Genomic DNA, 15,001 nt, shown 5'->3' with positions numbered 1-15,001 from the left:
CCGCTGCCCGCGCTGCGCAGCCCTGCTCCCGGGGGGCCTCCTGCTCCTCCTGCTGCTCGCAGACCCGGCGCTTCCGACCGGACGCCCCCCTCCGGTGGTCCTGGGTGAGGCACGAGTCTAGTAGTGGGTCTGTTGGCTGTGCGTCGGACACGACCGGGTACGGGGGTGAGGGGGACTGTCTCCCCGGTTTGCATGGGCTCCAAGCACGGGGTAGGGGGACGTAAGACCGTCTTGTCATCTGGGTCGGTCCGTCCGCCTCCTGCCATACTGGTCGCGGGTGTGGTCAACCTCGCTGTCACCTTCCCCTGTAGATTATGGGGTAAGGAGTGTTATTTGCGGTTGTCCATCTGTCTGCCTGTCCGCGCCAGTCCCAAACCTTGTCTTGCCGTATCCCCCCTTTTTTTTAAAGCTGGAAAGACTGAGACCCTTTGGCCCCACTCCCGAGGGCCGGTTTGGGGGTAAGGTGGCCCCAGAGTTGGCCCCAGGGGCATTAGTGTTGACTTCGGCTTGACTGGTAGGCTGTCTCCCTCGACCCCTTCAGCCCCTTACATCTCGGACGGCGTTGCGGAAAGGAGGCTCATTGGGGAAAGGATTCCTGTCTTAACCTGCCACCAGGGCTCCCTCCGGACTGATCAGATGGGTAGTATTGAGCCTGAGGGAGGAGACCCTAGGGCAGTCGTTCTCAACCTTCTGGCCCTTTACATACAGTTCCTCATGTTGTGACCCAACCATAACATTATTTCCGTTGCTACTTCGTCACTGTCATGTTGCTACTGTTATGAACCGTAATGTAAACATCTGATATGCAGGATGGTCTTAGGCGACCCCTGTGAAAGGGTTGTTCGACCGCCAAAGGGGTCGCGACCCACAGGTTGAGAACCGCTGCCCTAGGGACTCTGAGGCTGGCTAAAGGCAGAGGTAAGAGGTGGGACCGTGGCTGTGAACAGATGTCAGGGAGATTGCCTGCACTCTTGTACTTTCAGACCTACTTGGACTCAACTCTGTTGGAGCCAGGCGACCTCTCCTGCTTACTCACTGCCCCCTCTTGGTCCTGACCCCTGACAGCTGTACAGGCGTCACGGCACTTCCTTGGGGTGGGTGGTGGGCAGGGATGAGACTTCTGTCCTAGAGCTAGTGTGCAGGTGACCAGCCAGGACTCCTGAAGGCTTTTTTTTCCCCCACCGGGAGCTCTGGGCCATGAAATGCTTCAGGGGGATGCTGGCCCTGGTTAATCATGGGAGTTGGGCACCCTTGGCTCTGCCTTCCTTAGGCTCCCAGGATGATCCCCGGAGATGAGGTCTGGGCTGGGCAAGCAGAGAATCCATGGACCCAGTCAGGCAGGCTTCCGGGAGTATGCGGCTGGAGCTGTGGCCAGGAGAGTTTCAGGCACAGGGACCATATCGGAGGGAAGGAGTCCAGTAGGAGGGTGGGGGGAGTAGATTGTTGAGGCTCGTGACTGGTTGGACTTTATCCTGCGGCCCCGCAGGGAGTCATGTGTGAGTCTAAGGAGTTCTGAGTAAAAGGGTGTGGCATTGGGACGTGTGTGGTCCATGAAAGGATTGCAGCCTTTTCTCCTGGATTGGTGCTAACTCATGAAGTCATTCCGTTCTCAGTTATCCTAGGTCGGATCAGAGGAGCCTCAGTCCCTCCCCAGAGCCATGGAGCCGTGGGAATCTTAACCTCCCCAGGGAGTGAGGCAGTTGGTATTAATTCTGGGAAACCCCATGGCAGGCAGTGGACAAGCTGTTCCTGGTCACAGATCAGTAATCCGGAGAGGACCAGCCTCTCTGGGTGGGGCTCAAATGGATAGGAGAGGAAGCCGAGGCCAGAAAAGTGACACAGAAGACCCTGAGCAGGGGGAAGGGACTGTATAGTAAGCCATTTCTACCTCCTCCAGACTCAGTGTCCTCATCTATAAAGTGGGCATAATAAGGATGTTCTCTCCCAGTGTTATTTGAGGCGAAAGGCACGTGGATGGCTTTTATCCTAGTTCTAGGCTCAAGGTCTGAGGAAGTGACCACTGCTATTTTTAGAGGCCACACAGCCTGTCCAGTGTGAAAGGCATCCAGACAAAGCAGAACTGGTGGCTTCCTCTTTCAGCCATTTCCCATGGTGGAGATAATGACCAAGGTCTCTGTATTCCCCTGCCCAGTCCACAGGCCTGTCATGCTGGGGACTCCCCACTTCTGCACCCACAGCATGAAGGGAGGTGAAGGCAGGTGCTGCAACTGCCTCCCGTGGCTGCCCCCAGGACATTGTGAGATGGTGCACAGGGAGGGCATGCCCTTTGCAGGGCTGGGTCCATAGTCCAAGCCCAGTGAATGCCAAGGAGACCCAAGCGCTGGTTGTTCACTTAGTGATTATGGATCTTAAATAAGGATGAATATGGGAGGTGCTGAGAGCATGGCATGTGGGAGCAGATGAGGCCTGAAAGGTCACTGGGAGTAAATAAACTTTAAAAGGCCTTGAATGCTACCTTGGTTGGGTGGCTTAGTTGTTTGGAACGTCGTCCCATACACCAAAAGACTGGGGGTTCGATTCCTGGTCAGGAAACATACCTAGGTTGCAGGGTCAGTCCCCAGTCAGCCTGTGCACAGGAGGCAACCAATCACTTGCTCTTTCTTTTTTTCTTTCTTTTGTCCTTCCTTCCCTCCCTCCCTCCCTCCCTCCTTCCTTCCTTCTTTCCTTTCTCTCTCTCTCTCTCTCTCTTTCTCTCTCTCTCTCTCTCTCTCTCGTCAATAAACAGATGAGGATTAAAATCATAAAAATAAAGGCCTTGAACGTTGGGCAGTGAAGCAATGGGGATCAAGTTGAGTGTCACAAGGCTCCCCAGGGCTCTTTGTGGAATCAATCGGCCAGTTCAGGTAGAGAGGTTACCCTTTAGGCCTAGTCTCCCTGATCCCACACCAGCTATGACCAGAATGGTGTGTTGTTTCAGGGAAGCCATCTCCAGTGCTTGGTCCATGTGTACCCAGCTGCTAGGGCTCTGCAGATGGCCTGTCCTTTGGAACCTACCGGACTCTGGCCTTTAGCAAAGCCTGGGACCCCAGTAGGTCAGCAGGTGTCAGTATGAGCTTCTTCCCGTCGTGTTTCTGTTCATTGCCGTCCTCTGCAAGCCTGTCTTGGAGTGCTTTCTCCTTTGGCTGGCTCAGTGGCTCAGTGCTCTATCCAGTTTCCCAATCCGGTCAGAGTGGACAAAGCCCTGCCTAGGATGGTGGAAAGCCTTTGGATTCAAGCCTTGAGGGTCTCCAGTCTGTCGGGCCCAGGGCCTCATGCATGTTCTGTGCCCCACTGTAGTGCCTGGCGATTTGGGCAACCAGCTGGAGGCGAAGCTGGACAAGCCGAAGGTCGTGCACTACCTCTGCTCCAAGAAGACGGACAGCTACTTCACGCTCTGGCTGAACCTCGAACTGCTGCTGCCTGTCATCATTGACTGCTGGATCGACAATGTCAGGTGGGAGCTGGGGTACAGGCCGGGTGCTGCTCGCCAACTCACCTACAGAGGCCCCCAGAGTCCATTTCCAGCTCATCCCCACCTAAGAGGCCTAAGGTCATTCCCCTTTCTCACTTCCCATTTCCTTAGTCTGCTTGGCACCGTCTCTGTGTCTCTCAGACAGAATTTCTAATTTCAGAGAGGAAGGAAGAGGGAGAAACATCAATAATGAGAGAAAATCATTAATTGGCTGCCTCCTGCATGCCCCCCGTTGGGGTTTGAGCATGCAACCTGGGCAGGTGCCCTGACTTGGAATTGAACTGTGACCTCCTGGTTCATAGGTCGATGCTCAACCACTAAGTCACAAGTCACACCAGCCAGGCTCATTTGGTCTTATAGCAACTCTATTGAAGAGGTGCTGTTTATAAACCAGTTTTATAGTAAGGACATCTGGAATCTCAGGTCAGTTACAAAACTTCCAGGGTCACTCAGCTAATAAGGAGCAAAACCAGGATTCCAACCCAGAATTGTATGACCCTGAGCTAAGTTTCCCTCTCAGACTGAGCTCCCTGAGGCAGGGACTCTATCTCTTTTATCTTTGTAGCGGTAGAATCTGGAATTCAGCTGGTGCTCAAAAAAATGTTCGAGCCGAATGGAATCTAACAAATTAAACATTTTTTCTTGGAGACGCACTAGCTGTCTCTCCAGGCACCCTGCCCTTCCCGTCGTTTAAGATGCCTGCTTTGTTGACTCTTTCCTCTTCTGTGTGTGTTTGTCATCAGAGTCATTCCTGGGCCGTTGATCTGCATTTCTATTTTTGTACCGGAGACATGGTCTCAGTTACTGCCGATCGGAGGTGCGGGCTGACACCAAAGGGGCTTATCTACCTTCATTGCTCCTCTGACCTGTTTGACTTTCACCCGGCACAGAGCTACCTTGGCTTTCCAGAACAATTTTCTGCACTTTGCTGAGTGGCCATTGGGGTGATCTACAGCTTGCCCTTGAGAGAGTAGGTCACCAGGACCTATTATTTGGGTCAATGTTGGGAATCCTGTCATCTTTCTGTAGCTAATCTTTAGGATGGGGTGGGACTCAGGATCATCAGGGACTGCTTGTCTAGCTTGTGTCTTCTCGGGCACATTTGCCTCCTTGGCAGGGCTCCTGGTTTAGCATAAGGCCTTCCCCCTGTCTCCCACCACCCTTTCCTCATCATGTCTCTAAGGTTGGTCTGTCTACCCACACAGTGGCCTCTGAGGCATGTGTGGGGGGTGTCTCTCTGTCTGGTTCTGTTATGTGTTGCTCTCAACATCTCCTTTGCCCTGTGATGTACGGTGGTGGCTTCTAGGAGCTGGATCCATAGAGATGGAGCGATGGGAGCCTGTGAAGTTAGGTTGCCTTTTGGGGTCAAGCGTGATGTTCATGGCAGAGCCAGGCCTGGTGCTTCCCTCTCCCAAATGGATCTGAGACCTGCATTCGGGGGTGACCCGGAGACATTGAGGAGAGTGTCCTGGGCTCCCCTTTTATAAAAATTTGATTTGAGAGAGAAAGAGAGAGAGAGAGAGATTTGTTGTTCCACTTATTTATTCATTCATTGGTTGATTCTTTATGTGCAATGACTGGGGATTGAACCTGCAATCTTGATGTATCAGGATGATGCTCTAACCCAGTGATTCTCAATCTGTGGGTCGCGATCCCTTGGGGTCGAACGACCCTTTCACAGGGGTCGCCTAAGACCAACGGAAAACACATATATAATTACATATTGTTTTTGTGATTAATCACTATGCTTTAATTATGTTCAGTTTGTAACAATGAAAATACATCCTGCATATCAGATATTGACATTACGATTCATAACAGTAGCAGCATGACAGTTATGAAGTAGCAACGAAAATAATTTTATGGTTGGGGGTCACCACAACATGAGGAACTGTATGAAAGGGTCGCGGCATTAGGAAGGTTGAGAACCACTGCTCTAGTGGGTACATAAGATAGAAGAGCCAGGGCTGAGGTAAGGTGCCCTGGGGGCTTCAATGGATCCTTACAGAATGATAAGAACAAGTGTTTAGTAAATAGAAGTTTGCCCTACCATATAATTAATGGTAATTATTATGGGCAAGGGCCCTAATTCAAGTTAAAGGGAGGGGCAGCTAAAATTGTCTTTAGCTCAGAACAATGCACAGAAGCAATCTTCAGTGACTAACTCTGAACCCCCAGTTACTTTTTGGTCTCCCTTGTATAAGAGACCAAACCTGAGGAAGAGAAGGGAGTGTGGCTCAGGACACAGGGCAGAACTGGGACTCAAATTCAGTGCCAACATTGGGTCACCAGCTCAGTATTCCCTCCTGACAGGCTGGTCTACAACAGGACGTCCCGGGCCACCCAGTTTCCCGATGGTGTGGATGTGCATGTCCCTGGCTTTGGGGAGACCTTCTCACTGGAGTTCCTGGATCCCAGCAAAAGCAGTGTGGGTATGTGGCCCTTCTCATGCTCTCTGGGGAGTGAGGCTGGAGGTTTTGCTGGACTCGTAGTGTGGGAGGAACCACTCAATTTGAAGGAAGAGTCGTTCTCTGATCAGTGTGGCCAGAGAGCACTCCTTCAGGGACCTCCCTGCAGTAGAGGTCACAGTGTCCTTGGCAGGCATGTTATAGGTGGCTGGCACTGGCAGTACCCTCTGTAATCCTATGCATTTCTTTCTTTTTTTTGTTTTGTTAATCCTCAGCGGAGGATATTTTTCCATTGATTTTTAGAGAGAGTGTAAGGGAGAGGGAGAAGGAGAGAGAAACATCGATGTGAAAGACACATCCGTTGGTTGCTTCCTGCACTCACCTCGACCAGGGCCGGGGAACCTGCAACCGAGGTACATGCCCTTGACCGGAATCAAACCTACGACCTTTCAGTCGCTTTATTCACTGAGCCAAACCAGTTAGGGCTCTCTCTCTCTTTTTTTTTTTAATTGACTTTAGAGAGAGGAAGGAAGAGGGAGAGAGAAAGAGAAATATTGATTGGCTGCCTCCTGCACGCCCCTTCTGGGGATGGAGCCTGCAACCCAACTTGTGCCCTGACCAGGAATTGAACTGGTGACCTCTTGGTGCATGGGACATGGGACAACGCTCAACCAACTGAGCCACACCAGTCAGGACTAATCCTATACATCTCTGTGTATAGGTTCCTATTTCCACACCATGGTAGAGAGCCTTGTGAGCTGGGGCTACACAAGGGGTGAGGACGTCCGGGGGGCCCCTTATGACTGGCGTCGAGCCCCAAGTAAGTGATCACCCTCGTTTCCCGCTGAGGTCATGGGAGGTGGGGACAAGGGGTCACAGTCACCATAGGCCCTGGGCTCTCCCCCTACTCCTTGTCAATCTGTCCTGTCTTTCCCCCTCCGTCACCCCAGGATTTCTGGGCCTCTGAGCCCTGGAGAGAGACAGTGAGTCTGAGGAGGCGGAAGGGAGCCCCTTTGTTTCCTACCCTCATTGAACGGGAGGGGAAACCATATTATTCACACTTGAATTGTAGCATCCTCTCCTAGTCCTGGGTCTGGCCTGAGAGACAGTCATAGTTCAGGCCCCAGGACCCTTCGCGCCTGACTCCCGCCCGGCTCTGGCCTGCAGATGAAAACGGGCCCTACTTCCTGGCCCTCCGGGAGATGATCGAGGAGATGCACCAGCTGTATGGGGGCCCCGTGGTGCTGGTGGCCCACAGCATGGGCAACATGTACACGCTCTACTTTCTGCAGCGACAGCCACAGGCCTGGAAGGACAAGTATATCCGTGCCTTCGTGGCACTGGGTGCGCCCTGGGGGGGCGTGGCCAAGACCTTTCGCGTCCTGGCCTCAGGTAAGAAACTGCTTGGTCCAGCATGGGGGGCTGGTGTTGGGGGTGGCACCCTCTCTTCCCCTCTACAGTGTCCTCCTGGGGAACCCTTCTTTCTCCAGAACGGTATTCTTATCCAAATAATGTCACCTCTCTAGTTGAGGGCCTTGGTTATCTGTGCACGTGTCTTACAGCATGTACATGGACATAACTCTTGGTCATGCAGGTGCTTGCTTGTGCACACGTGTACACGCACTCTGCTCAGGTCTGGCTGCCTAACTTGATTTGACCCAGAGTTCTTTGGGGGAACCTTCTCCCTCTCCCCTATCCTCATACTCACTCTTTCATCCCCACCTTTGCCCCAGAGAAGGAAGGCTAGACGCCAGTTTCCTGTTTATGAGTTGCACCTCCATGTGCAGCAGCTCAGAACCTCTGTTGGCAGCACAAGGAGGAAGCAGGTGCAGATCTGTTTGGGCCTGCTTGCTAGGCGGTTGAGAAAGTCACCTTTTTCCCCATTCCATTTCTCCCCAGTTTACCTGAATTTTCTTTTTTGTTTTAAATATTTTAATTGATTTTTTTTTTTAATGGGAGAAGAAGGAAGAGGGAGAGAGAGATAGAAACATCCGTGTGAGAGTGAAACATGGATCAGCCACCTCCTGCATGCCCCCCTACCGGGGATCGAGCCCACAACCCTTGGCTGGGTGCTGACTGGGAATTGAACCGACAACCTTGCAGTGCACAGGACAACACCCAACCAACTGAGCCACGCCAGCCAGGGCCTCCTGCATTTTCATGACTGTCAGGATCTGCCAGCTGCAGCCATAGGGCTTCCCTCCCTCTGCCAGAACTGGTGTGAGCCCCATGGCCCCTCACTTTAGGCGCCATAAACCAGGATTGTGCCTCTGAGCTGACAACCTGCTGGTTCACCTTGGATAAGGTCAGTGCCCGCAGGGCTGGGCCAACCATCTGATGAGCTTTCTTCCTCAAGTCACCGGCACTGCCTGATCTGCTTGTTGGTCAACGGATTGTTGTGATCAGGTCAGGTCAGGCCAGTGCCTGTCCCTGTAGTGACCCTGGATTGGCTTTGCCTCAGATACTGGGAAACTCTTCTTTCAGGCCCGGCAATCTGGGAGCAGGACAGCGGTGGGAAGGGTGATAGTCATGGACCCCTAGGTGGGGGCCTCCCTTTCCTCAGGAGTCTTAGAGCCAGGCCCTGCCAGGCAGAGCGATGGTTCTGTGGTCAGTCAGAGAGGTAGAGTGATGGGTGGCCATGGGTCCTCAACAGGGTCAAGAGGCTCCCGTTCCCAAGTTCCAACTCACCCTCTGGAAGTTTCACTGGCAACTGGGTGTGTGTGTATTATTAGCATTCCTGTGTTTGAAGGACTCATGCTCTAGTCTGCAGACCTGCCTGGGGGCCTGGCTGCCCAGGTCAGCGGCAGGCAGGACTGGCCGGCTGCAGTTCTAAGCCTAGAAAAAGAAAAATATTTGCATAACTCATTGTAATTAAAAAAAAAAAAAGGATTGTGCCTCTGGGCTGACAACCTGCTGGTTCACCTAGGATAAGGTCAGTGCCTACAGGCCCAGTGATAATTCACCTAGTGGGTGTGTGTTGCCTAAATCCCTGGTGAATAAATGCAGAAGGAAAGAAACAAGTGGTTGGGTGCTTCCCAGCTATAGCAAAATTACAGGGAAACAGTAAAAGGGAATGCAGGCATGGGAGTTATAATGATAACTGTAGAGACTGGTGTGCTGACTGGGCCACTGGTTGGGGTCCAGCAGGGGCCGTGGTGGTGAACACGGTGCCCAGCCAGCTTGCATTCCTGAGCACTGACTGGAGCCCTCTCCCCGCAGGGGACAACAACCGGATCCCAGTCATCAGTCCCGTGAAGATCCGGGAGCAGCAGCGGACTGCTGTCTCTACCAGCTGGCTGCTGCCCTACAACTATACCTGGTCACCTGAGAAGGTCTTTGTGCGCACATCCACGACCAATTACACGTTGCGCGACTATCGCCAGTTCTTCCAGGACATCGGCTTCGAAGACGGCTGGCTCATGCGGCAGGACACGGAGGGGCTGGTTGAAGCCATGATGCCACCGGGCGTGCCACTGCACTGCCTCTATGGCACGGGTGTCCCCACACCAGATTCCTTCTACTATGAGAGTTTCCCAGACCGTGACCCTAAAATCTACTTTGGTGACGGTGATGGCACTGTGAACTTGCAGAGTGCCCTGCAGTGCCAGACCTGGCGCAGCCGCCAGGAACACCAGGTCTCACTGCAGGAGCTGCCGGGCAGCGAGCACATTGAGATGTTGGCCAATGCCACTACCCTGGCCTATCTGAAACTCTTGCTCCTTGGGCCCTGATTCTCATGCCAGGCAGGGCTGTGGGATCGCTTGGCCACAGCTGCTGCTCTTGACCTCCCGGGCTGCCGTGGCCCATGAGTTTAGCACTTGGTAACTGACCTTCCAAGGCCATACGTCTTGGGTTATGAAACATCTGCCGTTGGGAAGTGCCGTTTCTTACCCTTTCTCTGGGAGAGACGAAGGAAGAAATAGTCTGGACTCACTCAAGGGACTCTTAATGGAGAGAATGCTGCTGCTGCTGGAATCCTTGCGGCCTCAGGACCGGCAGCAGGTGGATTGGCTGCACCTGGATCCAATCCCCCAACTCAGGGTCCATGTGTTCCTTCTACTCCTGTGGCCATTTCACATTGCCCACTAGGCCCTGGCCCCTCAGACTTCCTGTGAGGGATATCACTGAGCTGTGGTCCCTGCCCCCAGAGATCCCAGCGATGGGCTCCTTGTCCCTAGGGTGACCCTTCCCACTGGCTAGCCACAGGTACCACTGCCACTGGCCACGGGTAGCTGGAGCTGCTGGCTTCCCTGTGGCCTTGCTGCACAACAGCACAACAGCCCAATTGTGGTTCTCTGGGGGCGGCCCGTTTCCCCCTGCAGGCAGGGGTGGGCTGTGTTTTCTGTGGTTCCCAGGCTGTGGGGCATTCACTCCTACCTCCCTCACCTCCAAGAATAGCCTAGCTGAGGAGTGGGCAGCAGCACCCCCACCCCCCGAGTTCTGCAGGCTGTATCCCAGGAGCTCTGATGCCCTGATGGACTGTCACCGATTGACAGTATCAATGCTGGCTCCCTTCACCCTAGAACTGCTATTCAGGACTCAGTGCCATAGCCTTTTAGATCCTGATGAAGAAAGAGAACTCAAGATCGGACCAAGGTGACTCAGAGCTTCCCTAACCTGACCTTTTTTTTTTTTTTTTAACCTGACCTCTTGCTAACCCCGTCACCATATTGTCACCCTGCCATGGGGTTTCTCTAGCACCCACGTGGGCCGGCACAGGGCTGAGAGGAGGTTGGGCTCCCGCCCACCCTGCCCAGCACCTACCTCCACCAGGCAGCACTGTGGTGTTGAGTCTGCAGGGACTAGTTCAGGAACTTGAGTGGGCCCCTGTGAGAGCCAGGTGCCTTGGAGCCCTCCTGCGGGGTTCCTGTCTGCCCCCAGATGCTGCGTGGGTCAAGCATGTCAAACTCAAAGGCTAACGGACCAAATAAACGAGGCATGCGGCCCGTGGGCTGCGAGTTTGACATGCTTGGTCTGGTCTTCCTATGACAGCAGAGCTGGAGAGTCTGTGTCTGCCCTCTGAGTGGGCAACAGCTATAGGCCAAGACTTGGTTCTAGCCTCTGGGTGAGGGCCCAAAACCACAATCAGGCTGGACTGTGCCGCCCTCGCACAGGTTTCTCTGGAGCCGGATTTTCTCTGTTGCGTACGTACCCAGCGTCTGTCTCTCCCTGTGTTCCTGAGGGGTGGGCCCCCTATCGGGCTCTGAGCAGGCTATATCTTGATTGTGGCAATAAAAGTATTCTGGATGCTGTAAAGTTGTCTGGCCTGGGCTCTATTCGGAGTGTGAGAGGAGGGAGCTAGTGGAGGGGTAAGAGGGCTAGAGAGCAGGTAATCGGGCCCAGGTCTTTCCTGCGGCCTCGGTGGGTTCTCTCAGCACCAAAGTGTGGCTCCTATGTGCCGCTTTGGGCTTTATTCTCCTGCCCCTTCTCCTGGAATCTAGTTCCCCTCCTGGGACTAAGAACCAGGACCTGAAACATTCCTTTTTAAAAAAAAAAATAATATTTTTTTTTATTGATTTCAGAGAGGGAGGGAGAGAGGAATAAAAACAGCAATGATGAGAGAGAATCATTGATCAGCTGCCTCCTGCACAACCCCTAATGATTGAGCCTGCAACCGGGCATGTGCCCTTGACCGGAATCGAACCTGGGACCCTTCAGTCCGCAGGCCAACGCCTCTATCCACCGAGCCAAACCAGTTAGGGCTGAACCATTCCTTCTGGAATGCAGCTCCTGCTCCTGCCTGGTCAGCAGGCCTTATATGCCACCCCAGATCGGGGTACCAGAGACAAGACTGCAGGTCACCCTGGCTGGACTCCCCTTCCCAGCTTTCTCTTCTCTCTCAGCTTGTAGGTCTCAGCATCCTTTGAACCTAGAGTTCTTTTTAGGATGCCACCCTTCTACTTTGTTTCACCTCATCTGTCCAGCTAGGGGACAGGGTGAGACTGAGGGAGGCTGAGACTGGTATGGCCGAGATGGGCAGAGATGGACTGAGAGACTGGGGAGCAAGTGGAAATGGATCAAGACAGAGAGTCTGATACAGGAACACATGCATAGGTCCAGGCCTGAATCCTCTAGTGCAGAGCCCAGAGCTAGGCAGAGGTGTGTTAGGGTGGTGGGAGCTCTAGTTCCTGTCTATAGGGCAGGGCCAGCCTGGGCTTTAGGCTTTGAGACATCCTGGAGGCCACTAGAAGGCGCTCTGAACCCTCCCACTGCACTAGTTATTGGCTAAACCTGGAAGAAGCGCTGGTCCAGAGGGGAGGGTGTCTAGGGGAACAAAGGTCCAGCTGTATCGCTGGCCTTGGCAAAAGGATGACAACATGGAAAGGAGCAGACCCTCACCCCCCAGGCACTGCCCAGCCTGACTCCCAGCTCTGCCCTGATGCCCGCCCATTCGTGCCACGCCCTGGTGGTGGCCTTGCACTCCCATTCACCCCTGACCCATTTCAGCTGAACTGCCACCCTCTGTTCACAGCTGCAGAGAGAGCATGGAATCAGAGCAGGCTTCAGGACCAGCAGACGGGTGCAACTCTGAGCTCTGCCAGCTCAGCCAAGTCGCCTGTGGACTCTCCTTGTTACCAGACAGGGAGTGCCCCCGTGAGGGTCTTGACTTCATGCAGGAAAGATTTCACAGCATTTTGAGAGAAGATTCCAGGTGATTTTTAAAAAATATTTTATTGATTTTTTACAGAGAGAAAGGGAGAGAGAGAGAGAGCTAGAAACATCGATGAGAGAAACATCGATCAGCTGCCTCCTGCACACCCCCCACTGGGGATGTGCCCGCAACCCAGGTACATGCCCTTGACCAGAATGGAACCTGGGACCTTTCAGTCCGCAGGCCGACGCTCTATCCACTGAGCCAAACCGGTGATTTTGAGAGTACGTTTGTTAAAGCTGGAGGCAGAGAAATAAGGAAGGGCTAAGGAGGAGAGAAGCAACAGGAGAGAGACTAGGCGGGGCTGCCGCCAGCTCACTGGCCAGTCAGAAGAAAGGGGGCCTTAGAGACAGGCCCCATGGTTGCAAGTCTCAGGTCCCTTAGAGTTGAGGGGATGCCCAGGGGCCTGCTCCCGGGAGGAAGAGTGGATGCTGATTCCTTAGGCTTGGGTTTTGAAGGCTGAGAGTTTAGGAGAGGTCTTAGGGAAGGATCTCAATAGAATAGTCATCAGCTTTTCTAGGTGAATACTTTCAGGGTCGTGGTCACCACTGATTGGTCGGCGCCAGGAACAGAGGGTCAATAGTTATCGCAGCTGGTCCTGGCATCGCCCACCTGGTTTTGCTGCTTTTATGGGATTAGACCTGAAATACAACCAAGGCCTAGATATCTGTTATCGCTAGGGAGGAAGGGTCAGGGGGGGGGTCTAACCTGCATAGCCAGGGATATACCTGAGGAGGAAAGACCACCCTGGTGACGAGGTCCGGCACCAATTCTTTTTGTCCACTGCTAGGCACCCAGGGATTTCCACCCCTGGTAACCTTCTGTATCTGCTATAAAGTGCTCGGCCAGTTTGTTCAGCTATCTGTCTCAGTTTCTCCATTCCACCTGCCAAAGAATTTTCCTAGCTTCTTTACTGTCCTGTATCAGTCTGACTTTCCTGAGCCTCAGTTTGCTCATCTGAAGAATGGGGATGAATAAATATACCGAGTAACACTGGTGGTGCTGGAGGACATCTGACTTAGTACTTACTTGGTGCAGAGTGGGCTTTCAGCGGTGGGCTGCTGTAACGGTGTGAGACCGTGAACTCCCCGTCTTTAAAACCCTCAAGACAAGTACGCAGGGTGTGCTCGCCCATGCCTTCCTTCCCTCTCACATGTGCGCCTCCTAAACTCTTAAGGGTCCCACTTGCAACCAGGGGAATAATGGGCAGCTGCAGTTCGATCCGGCTAACCCCCTGAACCTGTCCCCAACACCCCCTTTTCTCTGACTTCCCTGTGAGCCAAAGCAGCCCAGCCTGGGCTCTCCTGTTGCTTGTTCCCTCCTAAGCCTTTGCTTGTCTCACTGTCCCCAGCTTTAATAAATGGACTCTTAAAATCGCCTGGCCTCATGTTGTGAAATCTTTTCTGCATGAAATCAAGAACCCAACACAAATCAGGCCAGCGGAGGCAGACCCGCTCCGGCCTGGTCCCTTTTCTGGCAACACTGGGACTGGAAGGTCGTATATGTGGCTTTTGCAAGGTCAAGTGGACTGGCTGCTACTGAGGGACACGAGTGTCCAGAGCCCTTCCTCTGCCTGGCCAGGTAGGCAAGAGAACTGATCCAGGGGGCGAAAGGTCAGGCGCTAATGACTCCAAATATGCATAAACTCTCATTGACACTTAGAGGTATTCCAAGCAGAGAGTATGAGGGCAGCACCACTGAGGGCTCTTCAAAGTTCATCTCAGGTCCACAGGACGGAGGAGGGTGGAGAGGTTTTCAGGTAGAGGAGACATGAAGTCATTCCAATCTGTATTTTCAGAGCACCCCCTACCCGGTGGGGATGAGTTAGAACAGTGGTTCTCAACCTTCCTACTGCCGCAACCCTTTAATACAGTTCCTCATGTTGTGGTGACCCCCAATTTCATTGTTACAAATTGAACATAATTAAAGCATAGTGATTAATCACAAAAACAATATGTAATTATATATGTGTTTTCCGATGGTCTTAGGCGACCCCTGTGAAAGGGTCGTTCCACCCCCAAAGGGGTCGCAACCCACAAGTTGAGAACCGCTGAGTTAGAGGGAGCAGGACAGGGACTCGGAGGCTATTACCGCTGGGAGCTGGAGGAGGATGGGCCCAAGTGCTGCCCATCTCTGGCTGGGTCACTGGGTGGTGGGGGACAGAGGTTTGGGAAGGGTTAGATGGAACCAAAGGATGTGCAGTTGTGAATACATTTCTGGGGGAAATGACTCCTCATGGCCCAGGAGAGAGACAGGGCTTGACCTGCGGACAGGAAGCTAAGGGGGAGTGCTCAGCTGCCTGAGGTCAGGAGGCCCTGAACCCCACAGCCATTAGAAGGAAAGGAGCCCTCGGAGATGGAGAAGGAGCAGCCAGCGGGACAGGAAGAGGCAGGAGGGTGCAGTACCCTAAGAGGGATGTCAGCAGGGTCTGGCAAGATGAGGACGGAAAATGTCCTCAAGCCTGAACCC

The 15,001-nt window shown here is 53.3% G+C and overlaps 1 protein-coding gene across 1 annotated transcript; it reads left to right on the top strand.

Annotated features, from left to right (window-relative positions):
* Nucleotides 1–4: 4 nt before the first annotated feature.
* PLA2G15 (phospholipase A2 group XV) lies at nt 5–11,364 on the top strand (the record flags this gene model as incomplete). The annotated part of the gene is made up of 6 exons (XM_006769828.2): nt 5–104; nt 3,298–3,454; nt 5,786–5,904; nt 6,602–6,700; nt 7,048–7,272; nt 9,100–11,364. Coding segments are annotated over 6 exons (1,212 nt in total), but the record flags the coding sequence as incomplete, so codon positions are not given.
* Nucleotides 11,365–15,001: the final 3,637 nt, after the last annotated feature.

This window comes from Myotis davidii, unplaced genomic scaffold (genome assembly GCF_000327345.1).
Source record: "Myotis davidii unplaced genomic scaffold, ASM32734v1 scaffold243, whole genome shotgun sequence".
Lineage (NCBI taxonomy): Eukaryota > Metazoa > Chordata > Mammalia > Chiroptera > Vespertilionidae > Myotis > Myotis davidii.
Note: the sequence above shows the minus strand (reverse complement) of the source record. Positions and strands in the feature narration are given on the sequence as shown.